The sequence below is a fragment of the Moschus berezovskii genome, chromosome 10 (genome assembly GCF_049115385.1).
Source record: "Moschus berezovskii isolate FMDL1 chromosome 10, NW_MosBer_1.0, whole genome shotgun sequence".
NCBI classification, from domain to species: Eukaryota; Metazoa; Chordata; class Mammalia; order Artiodactyla; family Moschidae; genus Moschus; species Moschus berezovskii.
Window position 1 is genome coordinate 72,540,806 of NC_142469.1, and position 15,156 is coordinate 72,555,961.

General features: G+C 37.9%; 1 protein-coding gene across 1 annotated transcript; it reads right to left on the bottom strand.

Moving 5' to 3' along the window:
* Positions 1–1,162: 1,162 nt before the first annotated feature.
* Positions 1,163–9,150, bottom strand: LOC129561088 (protein LEG1 homolog). The gene is made up of 6 exons (XM_055433459.2): positions 8,794–9,150; positions 7,364–7,450; positions 5,190–5,374; positions 4,607–4,743; positions 2,588–2,826; positions 1,163–1,293 (listed from the first exon to the last, which is right to left on the bottom strand). Exons 1-6 carry the CDS (start codon positions 9,107–9,109, stop codon positions 1,190–1,192), a joined length of 1,068 nt encoding a protein of 355 aa, XP_055289434.2. The 5' UTR covers positions 9,110–9,150; the 3' UTR covers positions 1,163–1,189.
* Between the last annotated feature and the right edge of the window lie 6,006 nt (positions 9,151–15,156).

Sequence of the window (15,156 nt, forward strand, 5' to 3'; positions counted from 1 at the left end):
CTCCATTTCTTCTAAGGGATTCCTGCCCACAGTAGTAGATATAATGGTCATCTGAGTTAAATTCACCCATTCCAGTCCATTTTAATTCACTGATTCCTAGAAGGTCTATGATCACTCTTGCCATCTCCTGTTTGACCACTTCCAATTTGCCTTAATTCATGGACCTAACATTCCAGGTTCCTATGCAATATTGCTCTTTACAGCATTGGACTTTAAGTCCATTAGCTGTCACATCCACAGCTGGGCATTGATTTTACTTTGAATCTGTCTCTATTCTTTCTGGAGTTATTTCTCCACTCATCTCCAATAGCATACTGGGCACGTACTGACCTGGAGAGTTCATCTTTCAGCGTTCTATGCTTTTGCCTTTTCATACTGTTCATGGGGTTCTCAAGGCAAGAATACTGAAGTGGTTTGCCATTTCCTTCTCCAGTGGACCACGTTTTTTCAGAAGTCTCTACCATGACCTGTCCATCTTGGATGGCCCTATATGGCATGGCTCATACTTTCATTGAATTAGACAAGGCTGTGGTCCATATGATCAGATTGGTTAGTTTTCTATGACTATGGTTTTCAGTTTGTCTACCCTCTGATGGATAAGGTAAGAGGCTTATGGAAGCTCCCTGATGGGAGAGATTGACTGAGGGGGAAACTGGGTCTTACACTAGAGTAGCTCAGAAATTTTCTACTGACGATGATATTATTTCTCCATGTGCTCTGACACTAAAATAGCAGCATCACTCACTACATGAATTGATAAATGTGCTCATATGGCAATGTACTTGGAGTTCACTCCTAGACTATAAATTACTTAAAATGTCTCTTCAATGCCCAAAGTTGTATCTTATAAGAATAATCTCTTACAGGAGAACTTTCCCTGCTGACCTGGCAATCTATGAAAAAGCATTGAAGATAGTATCAAAATTTTAAATATCAATAGTGTAACCTGTCTTTGACACAGATATGGAAATATTAATGTGTAACTCAGGCATTCTATGAAACTACTTAGCTTCTACCAGGTATGTGTGAATTCTGAGGGGAGGTTGGAAGGGGATATTATTGGCTGGTAAATTTGAAATACAAAGATGAAGCAGGGATAATAAGAACCACAAACTTTTTGCAGTCATTATAACATTTGATTGCTTTTATTCGAATTAAACTGATCTACATGTAATAGCACAAATTTAGGCTACTCAATTGGAATTAAGAGTAACCTTTTAATGAAGAAACGTCCTATAGCCCGAGCAAATTTTGAAGTCATGAGCTTCTTCCAAATTGTTAAAAATAAACCTCCTGTGAAAATAGAAACATTTATGTTTCCAGTTAATAAAATTATGAATACAGCTTTGAAATCTAAAAATATCCAAATAAGATAAAAATTCTAATTACAGGATTTGTAATATATTATTAACACTGTCTGACCATTAGGCTTGTCAAAGGTTGCAGGGAAATGCATTGTGTTGGACAATCTAACAACCTAAAAGAAGAGCTATTTCTCCTCGTGCTCATTTGGCAGCATATATAATAAATGAAGAGCTGTTTCCCTTATTTGAGAATGAGAAGTATTCAAAATATTCTCACCCAATGTAAAAACCATACTATTTATGGTGTAAATTAAGCACAAATTGTTGAGATCCGTCATAACTCCTTTCTTACTCTTGTTTGCAATGTTTATTTTCTAGAGTGAACCTTTTCCTGCTAGGAAGAAGACCTGGTGGCTGTCCAACTGTCACTAAAACTAAGTGATATTTGCAACTTAGCTTCCCTGATCCTCAGGATTAATCCATGAAAAAATGGGCTGGAACTGAAGAGATTCCACAGTTCTAATTCTAAATGACTGAGATTTAAATGTGTAAGATTCACTAGCTCATCAAAACTTTCATATTTTCAATGCAGGTAGTATTAGATAATGAAGAAAAACGAAACCCTCAAAAACTGAATTTAAACAAGCTATAGTTTATGTTTGCTTCAGCTACTTACAAAGTATATCATTGTTATTTAATAGTAATACATGTTATTTAATGTCAAATGGACTTTTTCTTCAAAAATGTAAACAATGCTATGAATTTCATACCGTACCTAAGGACAACAAATAAAATGATGTGTGAAGACAGAGGCTTAATATCCATTATTTAATTGATGCTCAAAAATTTTATATAACTGTCTCTCTGCACCCAGTCTTCCTACTTCCACCTCAACCATCTCTCTTTCTTATTATTTTCTCTGTCTTGGTGGATGAGCGGAATTTACACAGGGGAGAATGACACAACAATAATGAAGGAAAAGATTTTCACAGACTAGCAATTTTGAATCCTAAGCGAGAACCCAGAATTTTTCTGGGGTAGCAATAAGAATTTTAAGAAGAAACATGTAAAGTGTCTATTTTAGAACTGTCACTGTTGCAGAAGCTACAAGATATGTGAGGTCCTGGATGGGTAGTTTTCAGTAACTGTCATAATTATATTCAATATATCTATAATATATCTGGTATTCCATCATTCCTGTTGAATGAATCATTAAATATATTTAGTTCTTAAATAACTTTGGTTCATTTAGGCTTCATGGATAGCATAACTCATAATTATACCTGTGCTTTTATTTATTTTTGGAATGAGTTTTACTGCAGTCATCAGTGCTTTTTCCCGTCTGCTGAAGTTACTCGTGAGAACATTATGTTCCTCATATTTGAGTTGCCTGTGTGGGAAACCCACTAGGAATTCTGCTGAACTTTCATAGTATGGACGATATAATACTGCCTCAACAAATTCTATGGCCAATAGAAAGTCCATGGTGAAGTCCTGTTCAGTTTCTGAAGAATAGAATGATCTAAAGGAAGGACACAAAGTTTGCTGCATGAGTTACAAAATACTTCATTTAAATACAAATTAAACTCTAAATGTGTCTTTTCTCCCATGTTCCTTGGGAATTTTATGCTATTTATTAAATAGTTGACTGAACCGAAACTATAGTTTCAGTATACTGTAATTAATCCTCACACTATCTTCTACATGGTGCCTGGCTGAAGAATCTAAGTGAAAGCGAAGTCACTCACTAATGTTCCAGTCTTTGCTACCCCAAGGACTGTAGCCTACCAGGCTCCTTCCTCCATGGGATTTTCCAGGCAAGGGTAACGGACTGGGTTGCCATTTCCTTCTCCAGGGGATCTTCCCCACCCAGAGGGCGATCTCAGGTCTCCTGCATTACAGGCAGATGTTTTACCATCTAAGACACCACGGAAGAATCTATTACATAGCAACAGAGACGGCAACACTTTGGATCACAATTTTAAAAATTGTAGCATCTTAACCAACTCTTACTTACACTAGATTTACTCTTGGTGCTTTCTCGTTGTGCTTCTCCTATATCTAATTTCTGTGCCACCAATGTCTAATGTCACTTGTTTTCCACCAACACAGTTCAGGGACTGGGTACTGTGAGCCAGTATAACAAATAGAAGGTTATCTAAGAGCAATTTCTGAAAATTCTTCAACAACATGCATAATTGACTCATGTTTATTGTGTGTATATGCTTATACAATTGCTCCTAATTCCTAGGAAATAAGAAGTGGACTAGAAATTTGCCACAGTAATCAAATCACCTTCTTGAATAGGACATAACAGGGCCCAAGGCCAGGGGCAAACAGACAACAGATGGTTTCTCTTGAGCTCATCTAATTTAAAGACTTAAATGGCATGCTCAATTCTCTCTTGCAGAAAACAACCATAAAAACTGAATAAAATATTGAAAACATGTTCTATGAAGTCAGAGTGGACAACAATACTGAGAAATTGTGCATTCAAAATTAAAGAAAAAAGGTATGATAGTCTGAAAATTTACATGTTAAAGTTCATGCTAAAGAGGAAGAGGGACTAGAGTGCAGATTTTCTCGCTCTCTCTCTTCTCCATGTGAAGACACAGATGCCATGATGCAAGAAGGAAGTCATCTGCAAGCCAGAGGGCCCTCAGCTAAAGTTGACCATGCTGGCACCCTAGTTGTGAACTTGCAGCATCCAGAATTGTGAGAAAATAAATTTGCATGATGTAAACCAACTAATTTATAGTATTTGGTGATGGCAGCCCAAGTTCCTAATAAAAAGGGAAGACTCAAGGCAATGATTGATTTTTGAGAGGTATTGCTCTAATGTTGACATGATAAGAGTCTTTGATAACTTTGTGGAGCTGAGAGAAGAAACATCACAGTCAGTGATGAAATATTAATAAAAAGGACTCTACACACAGAGAGAAACATACAATAAAATTCCAAGCCATTGAAAATCACTGGGTAGGTTTTTGTTTTTGTTTTAAACCAGAAAAATAATTAAATGTTAAAAGAAAACAAGAGATTGGTCTATTCGGAAAAATTTTCAAATTATGAGACATCATTGAAAGAGTGAACTGACAAGTATCAACTAAGAAAAGCTACATTCAAGATATATAACTGATATGTGACTCTTAGATGAACTGCAAATAATAATGAAAAAACTATTTCCTGATTTTACGGAAAATATGAGCAATGAACATTTGAGTCAACCAAAACCTAAACATTATGTTTTACTATGCCAGAAAAAAAAAGTTTAATTACATCACATAATGCGATTCACTTACACATCACTGAACTTCGATTTTGCCACATCAAGGGCAGCTTGATGGACTGCCCACATCTTAAAGATCGCTGTGTCCTCATCTGTGTCATACTGTGGAATACCGCTGGTAGTAGAAACTATCTTTCTGGATTGCAGATACTGTAGAATGAATAAGATTTAGGTGAATAAAAGATTTTAAAGTAAATTAAAATACATTTAATTACCAGTATCATGAATTCCTGAAAAAGAATATTGTGACATACTCATCTTACTGATTGTTCAGAAATGAAATTTATTTTCAGAATAGATTTTAACACTTAAAGATGTCATTAAAAAAAACAAACAAACTTTGTTTGCTTTGTAGAAAGATTTATGCTGTTCTGCTTGCAGAGACAAACATAATTTAGTGATTATTACATGAATTCTATTGAAAAAATGTTTTTATAAATACAATTATGCCAATTTGCTATTAACTATTAAGATCACTTCAGGATACTAAGCAGAACGATTAAAGGGGGACGTGACAAAGCTCTAACATAATTTCCAATGCATATGTGTGAAGTTTAGTCTATTTTTAAATCAGAAATCATAAATAATTCTTTTACCTTATAAAAACTGTTGGCTATATCCATAACTTGTGGATAGGCTGCACGGCATTCCTCAAGTGAATAGCAGAAGTTAGATCTGTACTCCTCTCGAGATAGTAACTCTACCTCATATGGCAAATTCCCCAAAAACCCAGATTCAATTGCAGCAAGGAAATACATGATAATCACATAGTAGCTAATGTCTGTAAAAAAAAATAGGATGGAGATATCTGGAGCCATTAACTGTCTATACAAAGTAGGAGTTAACCAAATGACTAATGCTTAATCTATATAATTTCTCTTCTTTATTCTCCAAACTATCATGTTGAATTTGTTGCCTCTAGGAAATGCGTATGATTATGAGAACTTAGGGTTAATCGCAGTCAGGAAAGTTCCATTAGGGGCACATTCTGGATACAGAAATTTCTATGTGAATCTACTTAGTTCAATCGAGTTCCAAATTATTTACGTCCTATATTTATTTACCCCTTACATAAGAAGCAAATAATCAGATTTGACTCAGGAAAATATTTAGTTCAGTTTGGGAATATATGTAGATGATAATTGTGGAGATTCTCTGCCTAGACTATGGAAGAGATTTTGATACAACCATCTTGCTCTATCTCAGCTCTCTTAAGGATGGTTTTAGTCTGAAGCAAATCTCTTCCCAAACAACCTTGAATATATTTTCTCATTTTCAGTTTGACTTTCTTCTGGTTCTTGACGCTAATTCATTTCAACCCAGTCCTCACTCTCGTCTTTGGACTATTTATCTACTTCTTGATTCCTCGGTTCATCTTTTCTGCAAGGATTCTGGCAGCTCCCAGGCCAGGGTTATTCTTAGGCCTACTCCTCAGCCAGGCTTCGGTCATAGGCATGAATCCACATCTTCTGCTAATGAACCACATCCTTCCACATTCCTGCTTGACAATAAGAGAACTATTTTGATTGTTAATCTAGATGTCAAGGAGAAGCCAGAGATATTAGTGATATAAAATATAAGGGAGAAGACACAGTTGATAGGTATTTCCAGGAATATTTTCAAGCCTTTTGATGACAAGTCATTTTCTCATTACGTGAAACCTCGTGCACTAGTTGACTTCGTTTCACTTATTTCTACTTTTATCCTTAATTTTCACCTTTGAGTGGATGATTCTCAGTATAAACATTACATTGGATGAGAAAAATTTTGTTCATTGCCAAGTACAACCTTTATTTTGAAATGTACATTTATAAATTCACTTTTCCAAAACTTTGTCCCTAATGAAGATATATTTCTGCATAAACCAATCAGAAACAGCAGATATGTTAGGTGTCCCCTGCAGCAAAATTGGTCTTTAAGGCATGCAATGTTTTGCAATTGAAAATAATAAATCATTGTTAAGTTCTTGCTCTGTTTTCAAATTATGGGTTTAGGAAGGAAAACTTAAGTGATTAAGGAAATGAATTGAGAGAGAAAGATGAATGTTTAGACTTTCAATTACTAGCTTTGTGATAAAAAGCAAATTACTCAACCTCAGCTTCTGCTTGATTATCTGTATTATGAGAATATTAATTTAAGATCATGGCAAAAGATGAATTAAATCTCTCTAAATGGCTAACGAGAGATTCTGGAATGTGTAAGTGTGAAATAAACAGTAGCTAGTTGTAGAAGGAACTAGGAGTGTGTGGAATATGCAATAGAAAATTTGAAATACTAGGTACGGAAAGTATCATTTTATTCTTTAGTATATATCTAAAATGTACAGTGGTATCCCAGGTGGTACAGTGGTAAAGCATCCGCCTGCCAATGCAGGAGATGGCAAGAGACGGTGGTTCAGTCCCAGGGTCAGGAAGATCCCCTGGAGTAGAAAAGGGAAATGCATTCCAGAATTCTTGCTTGGACAGAAAAGCCTGGTGGGCTGCAGTCCGTGAGGCCTCAAAGAGTTGGACACGACTGAGCACATGCCCACATCTCTGACACAAAATGACAATGTACTGTGTACATCATTAATTTAGATATTGCCATAGCAGAGTTATCATTCATGTTTTGTTTAATTGATCATCTCCTGGGAGATTGCACAGAAAATTGTATATGTTTACAAAGGAAATATCGAGATTTCACCCAACTTAGCCTATCCCATAGAAAAGCAGAGGTAGCAAGCCCCACAGCCACAGATCAGTAAACATGCATGGTGAAATATAACACTTACCTCCCCAGCCACTGTTGATAGATATGCAGCTGGAGACTCCAGACTCATAAGCACACCGTGAACTCTTGGAAGGCTCTGAAAATCTATCTACAGAATAAACAGTGTAGGTGAAAAGAGTTGAACCTTGGATAGAAAGTAATAAGAGAGGAAAAGATTCATATGCTCCTTTCCAAAGAGTAAGAAGAGGGTTATCCCTGCTAATGATATGGTCTATTCATATGAATATCATTTCATTCACTTTGAGAGTTCAAACCTTCTCAGAAATTCCAACCTGTACAGACCATTTCTTGCATTTTTTCCTGGTTTTTTATTTTTCTTTATTATTTTCTTTATACCGTATTTATTTTCTTTACCAACTCCTTCTTGACTAAGCTGGACCTGCAGAGTGTTTCACAGGGCAGTCTCTGTGGGTCCTTCTTTCTTCCTAAATCAGTCAAGACTTCATTGCAATAATTCAAATGTGCAGAATTTTTTTTTTCTATATGAAGGCACCACATTCTAGTCCTTGTTTCATTCTAGACTCCATCAGGTAACATCCAAAGAAGACAATTTAAAAAAGAATTTCATGAGAATGGGAAACTGATTCAGTTCCAGAATCTCAGTAATATGATAATCTATTGAAGAAGTGGTGAGAGCAAAATAGAGATGGAGAAATTCACGGCAACTGAGGCAAAAAAGAGCGAAACTTTCTCCCTTTCTCAGAGAGGATGCTGGGTTTTGAGCATCACACTTGACTCACCATCCTACTTGTTTAAGTGCAGGAAGAGAGTGCTGCATTCTGGACCAGTTCCTCTCTGTTTTCAGCCCCCCCTTTTTTTTTTGCCTGAACCTAACAACTAACAGGAAAGACTGTGCAGTGAGGGCCAGATCTTATTACTCTTTCCACTAATATTTATGAGGAAAAGCCCAGGCTTTTAAGGGAAAATATGTTCCTTACCTTAGTTTGTGTGAAACCTCATCCTGGATTTCATACCTAAAAAGAATTTTGTCTTATTTCCTATAATAATCTTACCCCAAGAAACAGAGATAATTAAAGTGTCACATTTATCTGAGAAGCCTGTCAGGCTTTGAAAAAAACAAGATTTTTTTCATCTAGTAGGGGACATTTCCTCTTCAAACAATAAGCTTCTTCAGTTTACAGGAATTTATTTTAAAAGCTACAGGAATTTATTTTAAAAGCTGCAGGAATTTATTTTTAAATCAGGAAGTCTATAAAATGTAAAGCAAAGATCTGACATATAACTTTACTAAGTAAAAGATATATTTGATTAGGTAATATGAAAGACTGAGTACTTAAAGATAAACGATTATTTTGACTGCATTGGTTATATTGACTGAATGCATCAGCATGCAGACAGTAAAACTTAAATAGACTAGTATCAAAGAAAGAGAAAAGCAATTTTGCTTGCCAATAATGCAAATGTACATACCTGTTTTAAATAGCTTTCCATAAAATAAAGTCAATGCCCAAAACACATTGCCTGTATTGTTTTTTCCTAATGAAGCAAAATATTTGTTTGATTCTGTTATAAGGATCTTATACATTCTTAGTCTATCCATATATTTCCAGGGATCAACAATTATCTTGTTATTCTGCACTGGAAATTCTGCTATGTCTCCTTCGGTTTGGTCCCAAAATGGTGGGTAGTTGTCATTTTCTTCGGTAGTTGACCCTGGGTCTGGGGCCAGTCCCACAGAAGAAAAGCTCAGGAAGAGAAAAGTGGGGATCACCAAAGAAGACCACATCCTCTCACTGCCTGTTGTACTGAAGCGTGTCTCAAGCAGAAGCAAGAGATATAGCAGACGGGAGGAAGTCCTAAGGTCACTAGAGAATGATGAATATCTAAGGAGCTTATACACTGACCAACTAGAACCTGAATTAATGTGCAAATAAATGAGCATCTGCCAACATAGATTTAGTAATTAAAACTGTTAAAGAACATTGCAAAACACTTCAAATAAATTGTTTGTCTAGATAATTTTTTGCCGATAGGCAATTATTTCCTGTGGTTTAAGCTCAGTGGTTAAGTTAAAAGTTAATCATTTCCATTCTCTATACTTGGTTCACAGGCCGAGAATTCTGATGAGAGAAAGTCACCACTTAATAAAATTGATTTATATTATATAATGTGCTGCCTAGGATATCACCTTAACTGTATGAGATAAGGTTTAAACAGGATATAAGCCCTTTCACAGTTCTATTATGTTTGTTTCTTCTGGTGAAGACAGTGAATCCCTTGGTTATTTATTGGTAAAACAAACACCTTTATCAGAAACAATGCAATGAGAACTGTTATACCAATAATTAGGGCATTCTACAAATCTACAAAGATGGTATTGGCAGAAGATTTTACCTGGGGAAAGCAAATGCACTTAACAGAATATGGTGGTATTTTAAATGAGTGTAAACTCCTGCCCCTTCTATGATGGAAGGAAGCTACTGCAATTCACTGGCTAGCAGGAAGTCTGGTGATAAGGTGAGGGTGTAGTACCCTATTGGGGACTTAGAAATGTCTGCTTATTTTCTGGTTGCGCATTCAGCTGACCACCTTACCTGCCTCCTGTGAAATCTGTATGCAGGTCATAACAGACTTGGATGCATACAAGACCTGTACACAGGTCATACCAGACCACCTTACCTGTCTCCTGAGAAACCTCTATGCAGGTCAAGAAGCAAAAGTTAGAACCATACATGGAACAACAGACTGGTTCCAAATTGGGAAAGGAGTACGTCAAGGCTATATATTGTCAGTGCACTCTCTTGGCAAAACTATATTAGCCTTTGCCCTGCTTCATTCCGTGCTCCAAGGCCAGATTTGCCTGTTACTCCAGGTGTTTCTTGACTTCCTGATTTGCAAACCAACCTATAATGAAAAGTACATCTTTTTTGGGTGTTAGTTCTAAAAGGTCTTGTAGGTCTTCATAGAACTGTTCAACTTTGGCTTCTTCAGCATTACTGGTTGGGGCATAGGCTTGGATTACTGTAATATTGAATGGTTTGCCTTGGAAATGAACAGAAATCATTCTGTCGTTTTTAAGATTGAATCCAAGTACTGCATTTTGGACTCTTTTGTTGACCATGATGGCTACTCCATTTCTTCTAAGGGATTCCTGCCCACAGTAGTAGATATAATGGTCATCTGAGTTAAATTCACCCATTTCAGTGCATTTTAGTTCACTGATTCCTAGAATGTAGACGTTCACTCTTGCCATCTCCTGTTTGACCACTTCCAATTTGCCTTGCTTCATGGACATAACATTCCAGGTTCCTATGCAATATTGCTCTTTACAGCATTGGAGCTTGCATCTATCACCATCACACCCACAACTGGGTATTGGTTTTGCTTTGGCTCTATCCCTTCATTCTTTCTGGAGTTATTTTTCCACTGATCTGCAGTAGCATACTGGGAAGCTACCGACCTGGGGAGTTCCTCATACGGTATCCTATTATTTTGCCTTTTGATATTGTTCATGGGGTTCTCAAGGCAAGCATACTGAAGTGGTTTGCCATTCCCTTTTCCAGTGGACAACATTCTGTCAGACCTCTCCACCATGACCCGCCCATCTTGGGTGGCCCCACAAGGCATGGCTTAGTTTCACTGAGTTAGACAAGGCTGTGGTTTGTGTGATCAGATCGACTAGTTTTCTGTGATTATTATTTCAGTGTGTCTGCCCTCTGATGCCCTCTCACAATACCTATCATCTTATTTGGGTTTCTCTTACCTTGGTCATGGGGTATCTCTTCACAGCTGCACCAGCAAAGTGCAGTCGCTGCTCCTTAACTTTGTTGAGGGGTATCTCTTCAACAACACAAGACTCTACACAAGGACATCACCAGATCGTCAACACTGAAATAAAATTGATTCTATTCTTTGCAGCCAAAGATGGAGAAACTCTATACAGTTAGCAAAAACAAGACCAGGAGCTGACTGTGGCTCAGATCATGAACTCCCTATTGCCAAATACAGACACAAATTGAAGAAAGTAAGGAAAACCACTAGACCATTCAGATATGACCTAAATCAAATCCCTTATGATTACACAGTGGAAGTAAGAAATATATTTAAGGGACAGGATCTGATAGATAGAGTGCTTGACGAACTATAGATGGAGGTTTGTGACATTGTACAGGAGACAGGGACCAAGACCATCCCCATGGAAAAGAAATGTAAAAAAAACATAATAGCTGTCTGAGGAGGCCTTACAAATAGCTGTGAAAAGAAGGAAGTGAAAGGCAAACGAGAAAAGGAAAGATATAAGCATCTGAATGCAGAGTTCCAAAGAATAGAAAGGAGAGATAAGAAAGCATTCTGCAGGGATCAATGAAATGAAATAGAGGAAAACAACAGAATAGGAAAATCAAGAGATCTCTTCAAGAAAATCAGAGATAACAAGGGAACATTTCATGCAAAGATGGGCTTGATAAAGGACAAAAATGTTATGGACCTAACAGAAGAAGAAGATATTAAGAAGAGGTGGTAAGAATACACAGAAGAACTGTACAAAAAAGATCTTCAGGACCAAGATAATAAAAATGGTGTGAACACTCACCTAGAGCCAGACATCTTTGAATGTGGTGTCAAGTGGGCCTTAAAAGCATCACTACGAACAAAGCTAGTGGAGGTGATGGAATTCCTGTTGATCTATTCCAAATCCTGAAAGATGATGCTGTGAAAGTGCTGCACAAAATATGCCAGCAAATTGGAAAACTCAGCGGTGGCCACAGGACTGGAAAAGGTCAGTTTTCATTCCAATCCCAAAGAAAGGCAATTCCAAAGAAGGCTCAAACTACCGCACAACTGCATGCATCTCACACTGCAGTAAAGTCATGCTCAAAATTCGCCAAGCCAGGCTTTAGCAATATGTGAACCGTGAACTTCCAGATGTTCAAGCAGGTTTTAGAAAAGGCAGAGGTACCAGAGATCAAATAGCCAACATCCGCTGGATTATGGAGAAAGCAAGAGAGTTCCAGAAAAACATCTATTTCTGCTTCATTGACTATGCCAAAGCCTTTGACTGTGTGGAACATAATAAACTGTGGAAAATTCTGAAAGAGATGGGAATACCAGACCACCTGACCTGCCTCTTGAGAAACCTGTATGCAGGTCAAGAAACAACATTTAGAACTGTACATGGAACAACAGACTGGTTCCATATAGGAAAAGGAGTATGTCAAGCCTGTATATTGCCACCCTGCTTATTTAACCTATATGCAGAGTACATCATGAGGAATGCTGGGCTGGAAGAAGCACAATCTGGAATCGAGATTGCTGGGAAAATTATCAATAACTTAAGATATGCAGATGACACCACACTTATGGCAGAAAGTGAAGAGGAACTCAAAAGATTCTTGATGAATGTGAAAGAGGAGAGTGAAAAAGTTGGCTTGAAGCTCAACATTCAGAAAACGAAGATCATGGCATCTGGTCCCATCACTTCATGGGAAATAGATGGAGAAACAATGTAAACAGTGTCAGACTTTATTTTTTGGAGCTCCAAAATCACTGCGGAAGCTGGTTGCAGCCATGAAATTAAAAGACACTTAATCCTTGGAAGGAAAGTTTTGACCAACCTAGATAGCATATGAAAAAGCAGAGACATTACTTTGCCACCAAAGATCTGTGTTGTCAAGGCTACGGTTTCTCCAGTGGTCATATATGGATGTGAGAGTTGGACTGTGAATAAAGCTGATCGCCAAAGAACTGATGTTTTTGAACTGTGGTGTTGGAGAACACTCTTGAGAGTCCCTTGGACTGCAAGGACATCCATCCAGTCCATTCTAAAGGAGATCAGTCCTTGCTGTTCATTGGAAGTATTAAGCTCATTGGAAGGAGTAAGGTAAGGGTGAAACTCCAATACTTTGGCCACCTCATGCGAAGATTTGACTCACTGGAAAAGACTCTAATGCTGGGAGGGTTTGGGGGCAGTAGGAGAAGTGGATGACAGAGAATGAGATGGCTAGATGGCCTCACTGACTCGATGGACATGAGTTTGATTGAACTCCGGGTGTTGGAGATGGACAGGGAAGCCTGGCATGCTGAGATTCATGGGGTCATAAAGAGTCGGACATGACTGAGCGACTGAACTGAACTGATATATTGTCACCCTGCTTATTTAACTTCTATGCAGAGTACATCATGAGAAACGCTGGACTGGATGAAGCACAATCTAGAGTCAAGTTTGCTGGGAGAAATATCAATAGCCTCAAGCACACAGATGATACCACACTTATGGCAGAAAGTGAAGAGGCTTTAAAGAACCTCTTGATGAAATGGAAAGAGGAGAGTGAAAAAGCGACTTAGAACTCAACATTCAAAAAACTAAGATCATGGCATCTGGACCCATCACTTCATGGGAAATAGATGAGGAAATAATGGAAATAGTGACAGACTTTATTTTCTTGGGCTCCAAAGTTACTGCAGATGGTGATTGCAGCCATGAAATTAAAAGACGTGTGCTCCTTGGAAGAAAAGCTATGACCAACCTAGACAGCATATCAAAAAGCAGAGATATTACTTTGCTGACAAAGGTCCATCTAATCAAAGTTATGGTTTTTCTTGTAGTCATTTAAAGATGTGAGAGTTGGAGTATGAAAAAGCTGAGCACTGAAGAAATGATGCTTTTGAACTGTGGTGTTGGAGAAGACTCTTAAGAGTCCCTTGGACTGATAGGAGATCCAAAGAGTCCATCCTAAAATAAATCAGTCCTGAATATTCATTGGAAAGACTGATGCTGAAGCTGAAACTCCAATACTTTGCCTACCTGGTACAAAGAACCAACTCTTTGGAAAAAGACCCTAATGCTGTAAAAGATAGAAGGCAGGCTGAGGAGGGGATGACAGAGGATGAGATGGTTGGATGGCATCACTGACTCACTGGACATGAGTTTGAGCAGGTTCTAGGAGCTGGTGAAGGACAGGGAGGCCTGGCATGCTGCAGTCCATGGGGTTGCAAAGAGTCAGATACGACTGAGCAATTAAACTGAACTGATTCAGCAGAAGTAACATTCCGATCAGCTTTGGTTAGAGGAAAATTAAGTTGTTGAAATATTTGCATGATATCCCCCAAGTCATCTTCACCACTGATATCCTTTTCAAGTCTCTGACTACTGCCATTGAGGTAGTGTAGATCTGTACCTATGGCCATCTAATCAAATTGAAGAAGCTGATGCATTACTTAAAGTTCTTCCCCCTGGAATACTCCTTCCCCTCCATTTTCCATCAAGTCCGTACTTGAAGATTATGGGAGTCTATTTCTAGTTTCTGCCAGTGTAACATGCAAAACTAACAGGTACTCAAGCAATGTGGAGAGATTTTTTCCCCTTCTTCTTTCGACATCTGAAATGAGAGATTCTCCATGTTTTCAGAGGTGTGGACTAGAGGAGAAATAGCCATGTGGCAGGAACAGATGTTTTTAACTTATTTCCCATGGCGATTTCCCATCATCACTAAATGACTTTAGAGGAAAAAGAAACAAATTATGATTATCACTAGGGTAACCCAGGTATATTTGCCAACAAGATGTACACATTCAATTTAATAGGAAAAATTTTCCCACTTCTTCTCACCTCATACCTAGCCATCTCTACTAATTCATCGTTGACATTTCAATTGTGTGCCTTATTCAAACAACCTTAATTGTTTCAAGAGAGACGCCAGCTCCGGCAGCACAGATGTGAGAGACGCCAGCTCTGGGGGATCAGATGCCAGCTTCTGCGCAACCAACCACAAGCAGAACCATGGCCGAGAGGAGCTATCCCACACCCAAAGTAAGGTATAGCGGCTGCGCTTTGCT